This window comes from Convolutriloba macropyga, chromosome 4 (assembly GCF_964194025.1).
Source record: "Convolutriloba macropyga chromosome 4, txConMacr16.3, whole genome shotgun sequence".
NCBI lineage: Eukaryota > Metazoa > Xenacoelomorpha > Acoela > Convolutidae > Convolutriloba > Convolutriloba macropyga.
The window spans coordinates 17,448,066-17,466,112 of NC_134471.1; the positions used below are offsets into that span (position 1 = coordinate 17,448,066).

Consider the following 18,047-nt stretch of genomic DNA (forward strand, 5'->3'; position numbering starts at 1 on the left):
ATATATATATATATATATATATATATATATATATATATATATATATATATATATATGTATGTATATATATATATATATATATATATATATATATGAATTGTTAGAAATTATCAACAATATTCTTTTGTGGACATCAAATGTTCTGGGTATCTGGGCAAAATACCCAATACAAAGTTACCAATACAAGTTACAAATTCACAATTAATCCAATAATAACTCATTATTTTTACTAAAGCTTTACAAAATTTTAAGAATTTTTTTTCAACATCAACTTAGCATAAGAGTGGTACTAGGAAAAAAAACTCCCAAGGAAAACATCTCACCTAATTTTAGCTAGGAAATAGAAGCAACGGGATAAACTCCAAGGAGATAACCCCCATGGAAATGAAGCCCGTTATAAAATTAAATTTCGAGAGTCATTGGTGTCATCGGTTGTGGTATATTTATATCAAGTCGCACGCGCCGCTAGGGCATGGCCACGGCCCGACAGGCACTGCAAAACGTGCAAAAGCGCAGATTTTAAACATTCATGAGGGATTTATTTCCGAAAAGAGATCTAGAAGGATCTAAAATTGATAGTGATCTTTAAAAAAAAACTGATTTTAAAGCGAAAAAAATGATGTAGTCTTTGTAATCTTTGTAATCGTCTGGAAAAAACAGACACAATTTTCGCAAAGGCTGATTTTTTGGAATGGTTGGAATATATTTTTGAGGACGGAAGCCAGTCGAACTTGCTTCAAGTCACAGTTATTGAATACTTAATAAAAATTGTCGAAAATTAAGAAAAATGTAGATTCGCAGAAAGGCAATACTAAAATCAGGATGACGGAATAAGAGCAAATTTTCCACAAATAATGAATGAAAAATTCATTTTCCAATTCTATCAGCACTACTATTCAATCAAATGTGCTCCTTTTTGCCTTATATATATGAATTGTTAGAAATTATTAACAATATTCTTTTGTGGACATCAAATATTCTGTGTATCTGGGCAGAATACCCAATACAAAGTTACCAATACAAGTTACAAATTCAAAATTAATCCAATTACAACTCATTATTTTGCCAAAGGTTTACAAAATTTTTTACTCCCAAGGAAAACTCCTATTCTGATTTTAGCTAGGAAATATATCCCGGAGGGGATATCCCCCCAAAGATATAACCCCATGGAAATGAAATCCGTTATAAAACTAAATTTCGAGCGTCATTGGCGTCATCGGTTGTGGTATATTTATATCAAGTCGCTCGGGCCGCTAGGCCATGGCCCGCCAGGCATGGCAAAACGTGCAAAAAGCGCAGATTTTAAACATTCAAGAGGGATTTATTTCCTAAAAATGATCTAGAGGAATCTGAAATTGATAGTGATTTTTTCTGTGGTTTTTTTCCAAAACCGCATAATAGTACCTAAGTGAGATAAATTAGAGTATAATAAAGTATATTTAGCAATTTTAAGTAATTTTTAGATGTAAGCGTAGATCATTTGACCGTGACCTGCGGGCCATGGCCATGCCTCAGTGTCCCACGGGACTTGATATGGGACCGTCACACATGGGTTCGAGCTGTCCGCTTAAGTATGATAAAGCATGCTTGTAATTTACCGACTTGTAATTTTTAAAAGGATTATTGAACGAAAAGATCAACGGGAATGAAAATGGGTATAATAGCTTTGGGTGATTTTGCACATTGGGTAATTTGGCATTAAAAAATTGTCATCAAATCAATGTGCGGACAGCTAGGTTATTATTGCCCTAATTAATTTATTGTTTATAATAGTTCTCAATTCTTCAAATTAAGATTCATTTTATTGCTGCCGTGATGCGGATGGTCTGCGTTCATCCAACTATGTTTTGAAGTTTCCATTGCATTTGGAGGCAAAATAGGCAGATTTTATTAGCGATAACCTGTGATAGTGAAGAACATATCAAGCCAAGTTAACTTTAATACGAATTGTTACCAAAAACATGAATTTGAATCGATAAACAAATAAACTGTTGTTTTGAAAATTGTTTTGCTCAGCTGTCATATTTTTGTTTCAGTTGCAGTCTTCCCCTTCAAAAAATTGTTAGTAGTGTGTTCTTAGTATATCAGTGATAATCAAATTATCAAAATCCGACTCAATATTTCAATCGGTGAACACACAAAACAGTGCCAGATAAAAAAAAAAACCTAAGAAAGCTGACAAAACAGTCCACGACATAGTCGCAATTAAAATATAGTTAAAGATATGCACACCAGTAATTAACAAAGAAGCTGCTTAAGTTAATCTTATTACTGGATTGTCTGGGACTCTTTTTTCTGAGACTGTTTTGTCCGGACACGTTTGAAAATGGAATTAACTGACCTGATTTTGCTGTTATTCATTAATTATTTTTTTTCATTCGTTCTGTAATTTATTCATTGACAGCTTTATTTAGCCATGAACTTGGTGCTGCTTTATGTTTTCTCCGAAAAATTTTGGAATTCTTAAATTTCGAGTAGAATCTCAAGTTGTTGATAATAAACCAGTCCTCGTTTCAGCTACGTTGAGTTCTGGATCAATCAATCACTTTTCACGCCTGCAATTAGCTTCTCTTCGGGTCGAGGAATAATTGCAAAAATATTAAGGATCAGTGAAGACAAGTTGTGAAACTATGTGAGAACCAAGCTATAACAAGGAGGCTCGGTAATGTGCGCACGCACATAAGGTTCCGACCCCGCTCATCCACATTTCTGAGTTAATTGGCTACCAAATGATGAAGAGTTAGAAAACCTTCAACAACATACGTATCGTTCAATAAACAACCAATGGAATACAATAAAGCCACCCTAAAGAACAACAATAAAAATCAAACAACAAACACTATTTACGACCAAAACTCGATGGCTATAATAAATATAATCATAACAAAATCAAACTCGCATCAGATAAAACTTAAACAAAACAATTTAAACTATACTTCATTAATTAAGATAAGAGACGCGTCCTCAATGCGACTGGTTAACAGGTCGACAAAAGACAGCAAAGAGGTCCAAAATTCAAAAATATGTTTTCATTTTTGAAAAAAAAATGTTTACCGTTATTAATGTCATTAGATATCAACTGAATTCCCTAAAATGTTCATTTATATTTCCATAGGAAGCAATCGAGACCTGTCATTATCCAATGTTCAATTGTGCAAAATTTCAAAGCCAATTGAAACTACGATTACTGTTTTAAATTAAAAAGAAAAAAATCCTATAAAATGTACACATTTAAAATAATCTCAAATAATTTATGAAATCTTGTTGTAACAGTACTAACAAAGCCGAAAAACACATGTCTAAAACCATTATAGAAATCAAATTGTAGTTCCCTGGAAATGGGTTGTGACCTGTGTTTACAGACTAAGCTACAAATTGACCAAGAAACTATTTTAAAAATGACGAAGCTCAAAATCTCAAATATATTTTTGAAAACAAACACTTTCATGACTGACTTAAAATTTCAACAAACAGTAATAAATTAAGTTGCAGTGCCTCTGGAAATCAATTGGGCCTGTTAATAATGGGACAAAGTCATGACCCCATAAAAACAACAAATATATAAAGAAGCCAAAACGTCAAACGATTTTGCGAGGTCACACTATTCAAGACACTATAATTATAAAACGACGCCTAAACGAACTGTAAACTGTCACTTGTTCTGCTTTTTAACGTCAAATAGCCTTCCTTATAAAAAGACTACGAGGAGATGACTACAAAAAGAAACCCAAAATTTTAAGAGTATAGAAATCTCGAAAACTTTCTTCTTTTTTTTATCTTATTTCAATACAGCGAAAATACTCAAAATTTTAGTCCTTAAAACAAACAGCGATAAGCTCAAAATTTTTAACTAGGTTAAGTTATACGTCTTGCGGGAGCAGTTGAAACATATCGTTATCAGGTATATAGCGTGCAACAACAAAAAAGACAAACATTGGCAAAAACAAAAAAAAATCCATTTAAATTTTGCGAGATAACTGTGTCTCAGCCCAAAAAGCATAAACTATATAATTATAACAATTAACATATCCACATACGCTTTTTCCAACGCTGTTCAATTTCTCTACTATACATTCTTTCAAATGGACTTATCAATACTATGATAATTTGACAAGGAAACAAAATGAACATAAAATATTCAGTTATGCTCAAAAATTAAAAAAAAAACACGAAAACGCGTAGTATAAATTGAAAGAGACCATTAGTTGAACTTAAAACCATTATAAACAATAATATATATCCCATCAGAAATCGGTTTCTGCTTCTTTTTGCTGAGATGCACCTGCAGTTGAGAGAAATAAAATAAAAATGTAGCAAAGTTCAAAAATTAACCGATATTTTCTTAAAACAATTATATTTGAACACAAAACAGACATTAGATAACAACTGAAAGAATTGTCTAGATTCATTTATTACTCCTAAGAAATAAGTGGATTATTGACTGGGGACAATAAGTCATTGGACTACAAAAAAGATAACCAATAATAGCAAAACTCAAGAAGTACTTAAAAAATTTTTTACGAAAACAATTGGTCAAAGCCACAAAACTATGGGTTTATTCTGAAACCGTAATATAATGTCGCTGGGTCTTATTCTCTTCTGAATAGTATCTCTCATTCATTGAGCTTTGATTTGAATTTCTTGTAAGTAAAAAAAGTTTAAATAAAAAAACCTTTACATAGCGGAGATATTTTGAAAAAATTTAAAATCCCACTAAAATCTGAAAAAAGTTTTCTCGTAAGGATCCAAGACGAAATCAAGATCAACACAGATGATACTGCGCGTCTAGAAAAACAGTCATATGTTCAAATAGTTGCAAAATAGATGAATTTGTCAACAACATTTTCATTTTGTCAAAAAATTTTTTTTGTATAGTTATCGAGTTCTATTTTGCAAAAACTGGCGAAATAATAATTCCAGAAGACTTTCAAAGGCAGCAGGTGTAGAACTAGCTGGTTTTTCAGCTTAAAAAGCATTTGACCGCAGTATTAAGGTATGTACTCCCAGCAAATTTAAAATAAGTGAGCTAAAAAAATCAAATTTGATCCCGAAAAAAAAACCGAATTTTGAAAAATTTAGCAAACTCTAGCCAAAAAACCCGGATCGAAGAATTCAGCAACCCTCCTCTATCTTTAGAGATAAAATCAATAACACGATAACAAAAAATTTGAACAAATTTCAGCAAAATGGACGAAAATTAGGTGAGAAATACCGAAAATGTGAATAAATAGGGATGAATTACGTCAATTATTCACAGAACTTTAAACCTCGATAACTCCCTATGAAATGCGAAAAATGAAAAAATCTTTTTAATTCCATATTCTACGCTGGACGGGCTTTTTAATAATACCTCTCTCAACTCTCTACGATGATTATATCGATCGGCGAAAATTGACTGAACAAAAAAAAACCCATTTGAGTATATAGTTCCTCCCCCCATAAGTGGGGTCGGAACAATAAAAAATGATCTCAAATACAAAATTTGTAACAGCTAACCAAAGTGGGTCGGAACAATAAGTCGTGACATAATGCGCAATCACATTTTTTCCGAGACGATTTTACTAGGAAATTGTATAGCCTTTTAATAGTTGAACCTATCCATTATAATTTGAAGTTTATGTGGTACATTATAAAGGTGTGAAAGTATCAATTATTGGGATCTATTATGCCCCCCCCCCCCCCACTTGCTATATAGCAACATATAATTTTTAACTGGGGGGGGGGTAAAAAACGGGGGGGGGGGGGGGCTAGAAACAGAATAGTTCCAATTATTCAACGCCCTTCTTACATTTTTCACGACAAACATCCTTTAAACCTCGACCCGGGTCATTCAATATGACCACAGGGTCTCCGGAAACGGTTTCAATGTCTGCGCTAGCCTACAATTTACTATTTCGAGGAGTTGATATTGCAATACTAAGCGAGCGAGATGAAGACATCAATCTGCTTCCATCTGAACTGATCCCAATTGATGAGAATAAAATTCCTCCTCTGATCAAATTCTCCAGAAAGGCTGCGTGTCAATGTCTCTCTGAGGTCAGTATAGTGCTTGACTGATTTTTGGTCGACCCTTTTGAATTTTTGTCCTAAAACGGGATAAACATGCAACGTTCGGAGTGCATTAAGTTTTCTTAGAGCCTTTGGGCTTGCTATACTCAAACATGCGATTAACTGAAAACATTTTGGAGACACAAATTCATGGTGTGAAAGGGCGGCTCTTAGAGTCTGACTCTCCCCCTCATCTTTCGGCTTAAAAGGGTCAGACCCTTCAATCAAGCTAAAGCTAGCCACGCTAAACCACAGCTAGATACTGACGAAGTAAACTACTCACCAGTCGTTTGATAGCTATTATTCACCCGACGTTAGTAAATTAACATCAGTAACGTCATAAATTGCTCTCAAATGGAGTTTGTAGCAATTATATTAGTTCTGTGGTCTTTTTATGTGATTTTCTGCTGGACCAATTTTTCGTCTGACCCGTTTGACTTTTTATCCAAACGAACGGGATAAACAGGTAGCGCCCAGTGGGCATTAAGTGCTCTTAGAGCCCTTCAGCTCGAAAGGCTCCAGCTGCGCTCATTTACGCCTCTTCAATTAAGCTAAAGCTGGCATCACTAAACCATGCCTAGCTACTGACGAAGCCAACCGCTCGTCGGTCGTTTGAGAGCAATTCGCCCGACGTTAGTTGGTTACGTTTATAGTATTTGCAGATGTCTATGGTTCAAATTAGTTGTTTTGTGGCCTTTTAATTGCTTTTGTTTTAGTTTTGAGTTTGAGGTGTTTTTGTAAAGACAATAGGTGTTTTCAAAAACAATAGTACTTTTTTGGATGAAAGAAGAAATTGTGAGCAATTGCCTAAAAATATATCTCTTTAATGCTTAATATAAACATTATAAAACATTGGTACTTTTTGAAAACTTTGGGTTTTGTTGCCGGTACAAACTTTACGACGAAAATCTTTCTACAAATTTTTATTTGAAACAAGATAAAGCGACAAAAGACTATGAGTTATAATTGTGATCTTAACTTCTTTCGAATTGAAAATGTCACCAGTCTCTTCCAAAAGTAGAGTTCAATAATATTGTTCTATCTCTTATTAAAGGATCTCTTTTGAAAATTCAACATATAAAGAAGCGACATATAAACGGGTGTTTTCTTCTCGATCCAATAATTTTTTGCTGTTTTTTGTTGTCTGTAGTCAAGGCATACAAAAGTAATGAATTGACGTTTTTCAAAATATCAAATACCAAATTGATTTTTTAAAGTAAAAATTCTGAAAAAAGAACACAAAATTAGTCAACCATTAAGGAGGAGCCAGCAATTCTACCTGCGAACTCCAAAATCAAGATCAACGAGTACAACTGGTTCTATCGTTTCTATTGTCACTGTCAGAAACAAAATAAATATTCGTTGAAGGACCCGCTTGTCAATACCAGTTAATTTGAATATCATTTTGTAAGTAAAATAATTTGAAAGTTCATTAACGTTTTTAAGCCATTAAAAAAATCGTTTTACTTTTAAACTGGTGGCAAACTACAAGTGCAGTATATTAAATGAAACAAAGTCAAGCTGTCTAGAAATTATTTTTTAAATCTGAGTTCCTATCTCCTTAGTTACTAAACTAGAATCATAACGCTGAGACAGGCGAAAAAAATTTATTTATGCTTGCACCTTTTCAAGACAAAATCATAAAAATGTCATAAATAACAAAACTTTTGTCTGGAGTACAAACTTTTGCTATAAATTTATCATTTCAGATTGTTACAAACAATTTAAAATCAACACACAAACGAATTTCTCTCGCAGTTTCTAAAATTAAAGAAATCCTAAATGAGTTTTTAAAGAAAAATGTTAACAGCAAGGAGAAAAAAAATAGCAAAAAAATATCTGTGTTAAAACGCAGAATAGCAATTGAATAAATTGTTACTTTTTGTTTTAACTCAAATAATAACCCAAATCGTTTTTTTTAAAACTAATTGAAACAAACCGCTAGCGGGTCAATAAGGATATCTTGTTCACATTAACATCTGGACTATGAACAAAAAGTAACAATAATTGATAATTGACAAAAACGGTCTTTACTATCATCCATTCGATAACTGAGCCAAAATTAAATAGACAAATTTTAGTCCGAATATGAATTATTTGATTATATCAGAGGCAAAAAAAACCAAAAATGATAATAAAACTACCAAATCAATAAAAACTTTAATTTTATGCCCCAATTTGAATTTTAAGGGGGAAAGGGCTTGAAAAGGATACAACTCATTTTGGCCCCGGATGCCTTTACTGGCAAAGGCAAAAAATGAGGGGGGGGGGGGGGGGTTCAAAAATTAATGGGAGCTGATGGGGCAATGTAACCGCATGTGTTTCAGGCATTGAGGTTAAGTGATAAACTTGGTTCAATCGACAAAGAACAGATAAAATACAACAAACCGAATGTTTGTGGGCGTCAGTCTAAGTTATGCAGATGCATGAAAACGTCCCAAAACCAATTTGGACTAGTTTGCAATTGTGAAAATGATGGAAAAAGTTTTCCAGAGGGCTTCATAAAAGGACTTAGCGAACGCAATGGAAGTTCAGTTGCTACTGGGACTACGTTACCTTCGAATCCCTTCACAAAGGAGGCAGAGAGGAGTCCAAATGAGTCTCAAGGCGCTCTCTTTTTGGAAAATTATACTTGACATGACTCATTTTTGAGCTGGGTTTCATTTTAGCTCCAACCCCCAAACAGTTGGGCTAGAAGCTAAAGACTCTCGAGTACCGTAAATTTTGAGGGTCGTTTTGGAATGGGAAAGAGCCAACTTGAAAGTTAGAGCCAATTTGATTTATTAACAGCCGCGAAGCAATAGCGGCTATTATTGGGGACATCGTGGTTTTTTACAATTCAAAGCATTTGAATTGTATTGGTGGGCTGTGTTTTTTTTAAGATGTATTCACACATTTTTAGTAATTTGTAAATGGGTACCATCGCAGCATAGAGCCGCGATACGGTACCCATATACACATTACTCTAATTCCATTTATATATCCACTACTACATATTACCTTTATATTCACTCAAAATCTGTCATTTCTTGTCTCACTTAGTGCAAAACCACTAGTGTCGAGTTAAGCTGGTAATTAACTGTTATCAAACGGATAGTTTGGGTTCTATCAGTGAAACTATTCGCAGATCCCCACTGACTCCAGTGGACGTCCCCAGATACTAGTATAAAACTAGTGAGACCGTGTAACAAGCACGTAAAACCAACTTGCGAAAATTGATGTGACCACTTCGTGGATAACTTGAACAAAAAACCAGCTCAACTCTTTTATAAATTTTAAAATTTTTGCAATATTTTGAAAATCACTCTTTAAGAGCGAAATGGCCCCTATCGGAGTGATGCCTCAGTACAAAATCACTATTTATCGCGCTTAAAGAGTGATTTCCCTCTTTTTTAAATAACTTTTAAAATTATCTAAATTTTTTAATAAAACTTTTAATTTTTTTACTTTTCTATATTTTTTTTATTTTAAATTATCTATACTCTTCAATAAATTTATATTACTTTTTACTTTTTCTATATTTATTCCATTATTATTAAGAAATGATACAAAAAATTATAATATTTACACGAACAACTTTCCCCAGTTTGGGTAATAACAGATCTGGGAACCAGTTCCACTGATCTGGGAACCAGCTCCGCTGATCTTTCAGTTAAATTTCTACTAAATCCTCTAGTTAATTCTACATCTGGATGTTGTTTCTTTACATGAGCTCTTATCCCATCATATCTCACAACAGAAGGACAATATAGACAATTAACTGTAGCTGAAGTAAAATGTATACTTACTCTCATCAAAATCAGTTAGTGGTTTTACAGAATTACATTTATTACAAATTCTAGTTAAGACTTTGGAGTTAACGTTAGAGTTAGAGCTAGAGCTAATGCTAGAGTTAGAGTTAGAGTTAATGCTAGAGTTAGAGTTAGAGCTAATGCTAGAGTTAGAGTTAATGCTAGAGTTAGAGTTAGAGTTATAGTTAGATTTAGAGTTAATGCTAGAGTTAGAGTTAATGCTAGAGTTAGAGTTAGGGTTAGAGTTAATGCTAGAGCTAGAGTTAGAGTTAGAGTTAAAACTAGAGCTAGAGTTATATCCAGATTCATCTTTAAAAGAACAATCAGTTTTCATACAAATACCACTTAATGTTTTACCACCACATGCACATTTACTAAATTGAATAATGAAAAGCCAAAATAAAAGGGAGTCCACATTTATGTTTACACTCTAAACATTTTTTAACCATTTATAATTGGTCAAATTTCAATTACACCCGCCATATTTAGCCACGATTTCATTTACATCTTTAGTATTATCTTTAGATAGGATACAACTAGCTAAATATTCCCTCCCTGTCATATTGAGTGTATTAGTTTTATGTCTTCTATCTAAAATCTCTTTAAGGTCTAATTCTTTTTTATCTCTAACAAAATTTATAATTTCTTCTCTAAATTCTTCATTATTTCCATATAGTCTGTTTAAATACCTTCGTCCCTCTTTATTTAAAATTCCAGTCTCGTTATTTTACACTCGTTGCCACATGTCCAGCAGTTTTTACTGTTGTATCAAGACTCATATAATTATATATCATAAAACATGTACCTATAATTCTTAAAATAGTTGATGCTAACCTAAAACCATCAGCTTCAATAATTTCTTGTGTTAAAACATCATTCTGTATTTTAATACCTTTTGATGTAAGAAGTTTATTAAAGTAGAACTGATAATTATCATGATTAATAGTATTTCTATCTGAAGCATTTATCATGAGTGGTTTCATATATGCTATAAGTTTATTTTTGTCTTCACTTTCTAATTTGTCTTTTAAACTAAGAGCTTTTAAATCAAGGAAACCAAATCTCGAGTCATATATCATAGTGCTATTCTTATCAATAATAATAGAAGTATTCTCTTTCCTATTATATTTAATTATACCATAACGAAGTTCATCTGACATCCCATCTGTACAATTATAATAGTTACTATTTAATTCACTAATTATTTTATTGAAGTTAGGTTCACATTTATATATTTCATTAAATATTTTAAATAGATCAGCTCCATTATAAGTTGTTAAATAAATAGTATCACAACTCATTCTTGCTGTATTAATTATTTGAGCTGGTTTATGACACATTACAATCATTTGAATAGTATAATATCTTCCTTCTGTGAAATAATAAGCTTTATCCTTTTTTAACTTATCACCCATGTCATCAAGTACTATTACACTATCTTTGAATTTAGACTTATTTTTTGATATGATCATTTTTATATCGCATGTATTAAATCCAATATAAAACTCATCAGTCTCAGGATCTATTCAATCTCTATCTTTACAAACTATAATTATATTTTTAGCTTGATCTTGGTCTTGGTTTTGATCGGTGTAACCGCTTCGCGGATCTAAGTATAACTTTAAGTATTGTCTACTAAAATAGGTTTTGCCAGTACCAGTTCCATCAATAAACAATAGTTCGTAATGGCGACTTTTCATATTCAAATCTAACTAGTCTCCTATTTATAATTCCATTAAAGCTTTCTTGTAGTTTTGTATATTTACTTGGTATTAAATCATATGTTATATAACAAATTCCAATTAAGAAAATAAAAATTATAACTGCGCTACCTGTCTCCTCTTTTATACCTATTAAAAAAGCTTATCCTAACTTTTGAGGATTTCAAAAACAAATTTAAAATTGATAATATTGCTATGAGTGATATCAGAATAAAAGATATAGGAAAAGATATAAGTCTAACACCAATTGAAATAGTGATGAGAGATCAAAGTCCTAAAACAATCTGTGAACCCAACTTCAACATTATTGTCAATCTGCATCCAACTGATGGTACACATTGAGTTTTAGTTATAAGAAGAGAAGGTGGTCCTGTGTATTACTTTGATAGTTTTGGTTTTGACACCCCACCATTATTTTTAGAAGAATATGTTGATCTAGACTCTAATGAGAAAATACAACAATATGATGAATCTCATTGTGGGGCTTATTGTTTAAATATAATCTATCTTATTGATAGAGGATTTAGTTTTAACAATGCTTTGAATATTCTAGTTAATCAATGTAATTATCCAGGAATATATAATGAGTGTTTCTGTTTAGGTTGTAGTAAAGATCTACGATGTAGCTTTGCTTATAATGATAATGTTAATGATAATGTTAATGATAATGATAATGTTAATGATAATTTTAATGATAATGATAATGATAATGATAAAGATAATGATAGTGTTAAAGATAATGTTAATGATAAAGATAATGATCTACGAAGTAGCTTTACTAATAATGATAATGATAATGATAATGATAATGATAATGATAATGCTAATGATAATGTTAATGATAATGATAATGATCTACGAAGTAGCTTTGCTAATAATGATAATGATAATGATAATGATAATGATAAAGATAATGATAATGATAATGATAATGATAATGATAATGTTAATGATAATGTTAATGATAATGATAATGATAATGATAAAGATAATGATAGTGTTAAAGATAATGTTAATGATAAAGATAATGATCTACGAAGTAGCTTTACCAATAATGATAATGATAATGATAATGATAATGATAATGATAATGATAATGATAATGATAATGATAATGATAATGATAATGATAATGATAATGATAATGATAATGTTAATGTTAATGATAATGATAATGTTAATGATAATGATAATGTTAATGATAATTTTTTATATCTATTTGATGAAAAACATCAAAGGGGTAAACCTATCAACAAAGAAAGTCTTTGTAACAATATCTCTGTAAACATAAATGAAGATCTACAATCATGGCTAAATGATGATAATATAATTACAGAAGCTACACTCACAGAGAACATAAGATGTTTAATATCTGGTCCTAGTGAATGTGGTAAGACATTCTTATTAAAAAAACTAATTTTGGCTAGAATATATTTTGATAAGCTATACATCATTGGTCCTACTGGTGATCAATATGAAGGTGTAGAGAGATCAAACGATAAAGCAGATGTTGATTTTGTTAAAGATATAAACGATTTACCCTCTCCCGATCAACTACCCAAAGACTTTTGAGTTTTAGTTATAAGAAGAGAAGGTGGTCCTGTGTATTACTTTGATAGTTTTGGTGTTGACACCCCACCATTATTTTTAGAAGAATATGTTGATCTAGACTCTAATGAGAAAATACAACAATATGATGAATCTTATTGTGGGGCTTATTGTTTAAATATAATCTATCTTATTGATAGAGGATTTAGATTTAACAATGCTTTGAATATTCTAGTTAATCAATGTAATTATCCAGGAATATATAATGAGTGTTTCTGTTTAGGTTGTAGTAAAGATCTACGATGTAGCTTTGCTTAGAATGATAATGTTAATGATAATGTTAATGATAATGATAATGTTAATGATAATTTTAATGATAATGATAATGATAATGATAAAGATAATGATAGTGTTAAAGATAATGTTAATGATAAAGATAATGATCAACGAAGTAGCTTTACTAATAATGATAATGATAATGATAATGATAATGATAAAGATAATGATAATGATAATGATAATGATAATGATAATGTTAATGATATTGTTAATGATAAAGATAATGATCTACGAAGTAGCTTTACTAATAATGATAATGATAATGATAATGATAATGATAATGATAATGATAATGATAATGATAATGCTAATGATAATGTTAATGATAATGATAATGATCTACGAAGTAGCTTTGCTAATAATGATAACGATAATGATAATGATAATGATAAAGATAATGATAATGATAATGATAATGATAATGATAATGTTAATGATAATGTTAATGATAATGATAATGATAATGATAAAGATAATGATAGTGTTAAAGATAATGTTAATGATAAAGGTAATGATCTACGAAGTAGCTTTACCAATAATGATAATGATAATGATAATGATAATGATAATGATAATGATAATGATAATGATAATGATAATGATAATGATAATGATAATGATAATGATAATGATAATGTTAATGATAAGGATAATGTTAATGATAATGATAATGTTAATGATAATTTTTTATATCTATTTGATGAAAAACATCAAAGGGGTAAACCTAACAACAAAGAAAGTCTTTGTAACAATATCTCTGTAAACATAAATGAAGATCTACAATCATGGCTAAATGATGATAATATAATTACAGAAGCTACACTCACAGAGAACGTAAGATGTTTAATATCTGGTCCTAGTGAATGTGGTAAGACATTCTTATTAAAAAAACTAATTTTGGCTAGAATATATTTTGATAAGCTATACATCATTGGTCCTACTGGTGATCAATATGAAGGTGTAGAGAGAACAAAAGATAAAGCAGATGTTGATTTTGTTAAAGATATAAACGATTTACCCTCTCCCGATCAACTACCCAAAGACTTACAGAAACTAATGATATTGGATGATGTTCGAGCCAAAGAACCGGTCATTAATGAATACTTTTGTTGGGGTAGACATAATAATTGCAATATGATTTATCTTAATCAAAATATATTCACAATAGATAGACAGAGTGTTAGAGAGAATTGTAATCTATTTGTTTTATTTGAACAAAGAGGTAAAGTCCTCATATCTATATATCAAGATTTCTTTAAAAATGTTGAACTTAGTTATAATGCTTTTGCTAATATATGTAATAAGGTATGGAAAGAGCCTTATAATTATATTGTCCTTGAAATAACTAAAAATAAAAATATTAATGGTAAACTAAGAATTAATTGGGATCGGAGAGTTTTGTAGTTTAGTTTAAGTTTATATCAATATCTAAAGTTAGATCTATAATTTAGACTAGATCAACGAAGTTGCTGGTTACAGCAGATCTGCGAAGCAGCTTCACTGACGGACCTTTGGTCAGCTGACTACGTGTAAAGTAAAACTTAATACATCGCCATTAAAGTCTATGGGTCTCCCATACTCATCTTTAATATGAAACTCTTTATATTCTATTCAATCTTTAGTTACATTTTGATACGAGATATTAGTTGGTATAATATTTATCAAGTAACTTGGTGGTTCTGTTAGAGTAAAAGTATATAGTATGTCTGTGTTATTCTCATTATCTTTAACACCAGATATCACATTACAATGAATGTTAATAGTACTAAAACCCATAATATCAACAATTTTTTGAGATGTTTATTTACCTTGTTCATATACTATTTTTCTCAAGCCCAGTAATGGGGCCATTGAGTTTTCTATGTCAAAGTTAATTGCACCTTGTTTTATTTCCATTAAACTTTCATTGTATTCTTATCAGGTTCTATTATAACATTACCATTAGTTTCTTCTTTTATTAATTCTACTATTTCAATTAATTCATATGCACCTGGTATAACAGCTGAAATAGGGGTATCTGACCATGTTTCACCTTGGGTATCATATAAGAATTGATTGTTCCTTCTATTCACATTAAACACCGAATTATAAACAGATAATCTAATTAAACCTAATTTTGATGAGTTAAGTATAGGTTCACTAAAGTTAAATATTTCTGTTGGCTTTATCATTCTAAATTTAAGTGTATGCTTTTCTTTAGATTTAGTTAGGGTTTCATGTATCTTTTGTAGTTCATATTGAATAAAGTTGTCTGTCATTTTTTATATTCAGATATTAGATTATATTTATAGTGAAACATGGGCGAAGCCCCATAGTTATAATTATAGCTTTGGTTATAGTCATATTATAGTTATCATTATAGTTATAGTTATAGTTAAAGCTAAATTTTTGGATTATAAAAATGAACTTTAATTTGGATACAACTTATGGTTATATTAATGATATACACAAAGTAAGACTATAAAATATAAGCCTAATAATCTAACAACAATGAATACGGTTAATACTAATATTAATATAATTCTCAATAGAGAAGAGAATCATTTAAATTTGCATGATTCATATCTAGAGATAGAGTTTGTTGTATCAGATGATGCTGGTGGTGTATTTGCTGATAATGCTAATGTCAGATTACTTAATTATGGTATGATGGCATTGTTTAGTTCAGTTAAGCTTGAAACTAGTGGTGGTAGGACTAGTGAATATAAAGATCATTGCCATCCTAATCTATTGATGTATAGGTTATTAACTAGTACTGTTGATGAATATGAGAGTGGTTTTGTTAGAAATCAAGGTAATAGAGATAGTCAACTTAAAGATGACGATTTTGCTGCAGAACAAGGTCATATGTGTATTATGATTAAGATGAGTGATCTATTTGGTTTTTTAAATGATTTAGAAAATATTATATATGGTTTCGGATTTAAACTAATATTAAAAAGAAATAATCATGATAGAGCTCTATTTAGAGCTAATGCTGGTGCTGATGCTGTTGATAATGATGGTAATATAGATATTAGAGATATATCTTGGTGTGTGCCCAGTATTGATCCTAGTAATGACAATAGAATTATTGTACAAAAGGGTTTAAGTAAAAAGATGTAGACTTCAGCTATTATAAAAGAAAGACGTTTTATGAGAATGTACCCAATGCTACTAACTTCTTGTTTGATCTAGGTATGGAAAGTGGTATGCAAAGACCACAATATATATTAGTGAGTTTTGAAAATAATAAAGTTAATGAACAAACTCATGATGCAAGTACATTTGATATAATGAATGTTACTGAATGTTATTGTAAGATTGGTAGTGAGTTTTTTCCCGAGGATAGAAAGAATATTAATTATGGTACCAAAAATTATAATGAGGCGTTTAAAAGATTGTTAATTTAAAAAAAGATTACAACAGGCTACCACATAATATAAAACCATATATAAATCATAGAACATTCAAAAGTAGTTATAGAATATATGTATTTGATACTAGACATCAAAGAGATCATATAGGTCCACAACCAATACAACTCAATTTTAAATTTAGTGCTGCAGTTGCAAGTGTTATATGTCATGCATTAGTTTTAACTAGAAAAGTTATTAATATTACTAGTGATGGTAATAAGATGGTTGATATTATATCTTAGGCCTAGTTATAGTCATGGTCCTTGTTGTATGCGAAGCAGTTCCTGATAGTTTTTGTTATAATTATGGTGAAACATGGGCGAAGCCCATAGTCATTGTTATGGTGAAACATTTGCGAAGCCCCATAGCTCTAAATTATTTCCTACTAGTCTTAACAAAGCCCCTAGCATAAATAATATCTAATTTCTTTTTATTCTCATGAGATAGACCCTTAGCTTCAAGCTTTCTCTTAGGCTTAGTCTTCGAGCTTCGCTCGCGGGTGGAACCCGTAGTCTTAGGATTAGTTTTAACAACAAAAGGATTAGACTTTTTAACTTCCATTATTTTTTATATATAGAAATGAGTCTTTTACAGAAATATAAAACTAAATCATATTGTGTTGGTGGTAGATATTATAGTGGTACTAATAAGATAAGAGGTTTTATTACTTCAAAAGGTACTAAGATGTTGAAGGGTAATTGTGTTAAGTGTAAGAGAAATAAGTCAATGACTGTTAGTGATGCAACAATAGAAGCTGAGGGATCGAAAGATTTCTTTAAAAGTGTTGGTAAAGATACGGTTAACTTTGGAAAGAAAGTTGCTAATAATCCAGCAAGAACATTAGAAATAGCAAGTAAAATAGGAAGTGCAGCTGCATCTAGAAACCCTAGAGCTGCTTTATCAGCCACACCTGAGTTAATTAAATTTGCAACTACTGATGAAGGTATAAAGGTAGTACAATAAGGAAGAGGTTTATACTTAGGTACAAAGAAAAGATAATTTAGTTATGGCTAAGGCTAAGGTTAAGACTAAGACTATAGTTTCAATTATAGCTTTAATCTTACCGATATATATTAATACTAATATTATTATTACTAAAAACATTGTTATTACTGAGCACTAATAGCTATAATCTAAAAAAAACACTTAACTTAGTTTTCATGATCTTCTTATATTCTTCATACACCTTGACTAATTCATTA

General features: G+C 30.7%; 2 protein-coding genes across 5 annotated transcripts in view; both read left to right on the forward strand.

Moving 5' to 3' along the window:
* LOC142338292 (uncharacterized) overlaps positions 1-18,047 on the forward strand; it is a 318,225-nt gene that overhangs the window by 237,501 nt on the left and 62,677 nt on the right. The gene's annotated exons all lie outside the window — the stretch shown is intronic.
* The window catches only part of LOC142338001 (uncharacterized), a 72,782-nt gene that overhangs the window by 5,782 nt on the left and 48,953 nt on the right, over positions 1-18,047 (forward strand). Inside the window, exons 5-8 of the mRNA XM_075387634.1 lie at positions 2,037-2,061; positions 2,518-2,576; positions 5,846-6,036; positions 8,376-8,655. Of these exons, the coding sequence (XP_075243749.1) occupies positions 2,037-2,061; positions 2,518-2,576; positions 5,846-6,036; positions 8,376-8,655 (555 nt within the window). The remainder of the gene's footprint in view (positions 1-2,036; positions 2,062-2,517; positions 2,577-5,845; positions 6,037-8,375; positions 8,656-18,047) is intronic.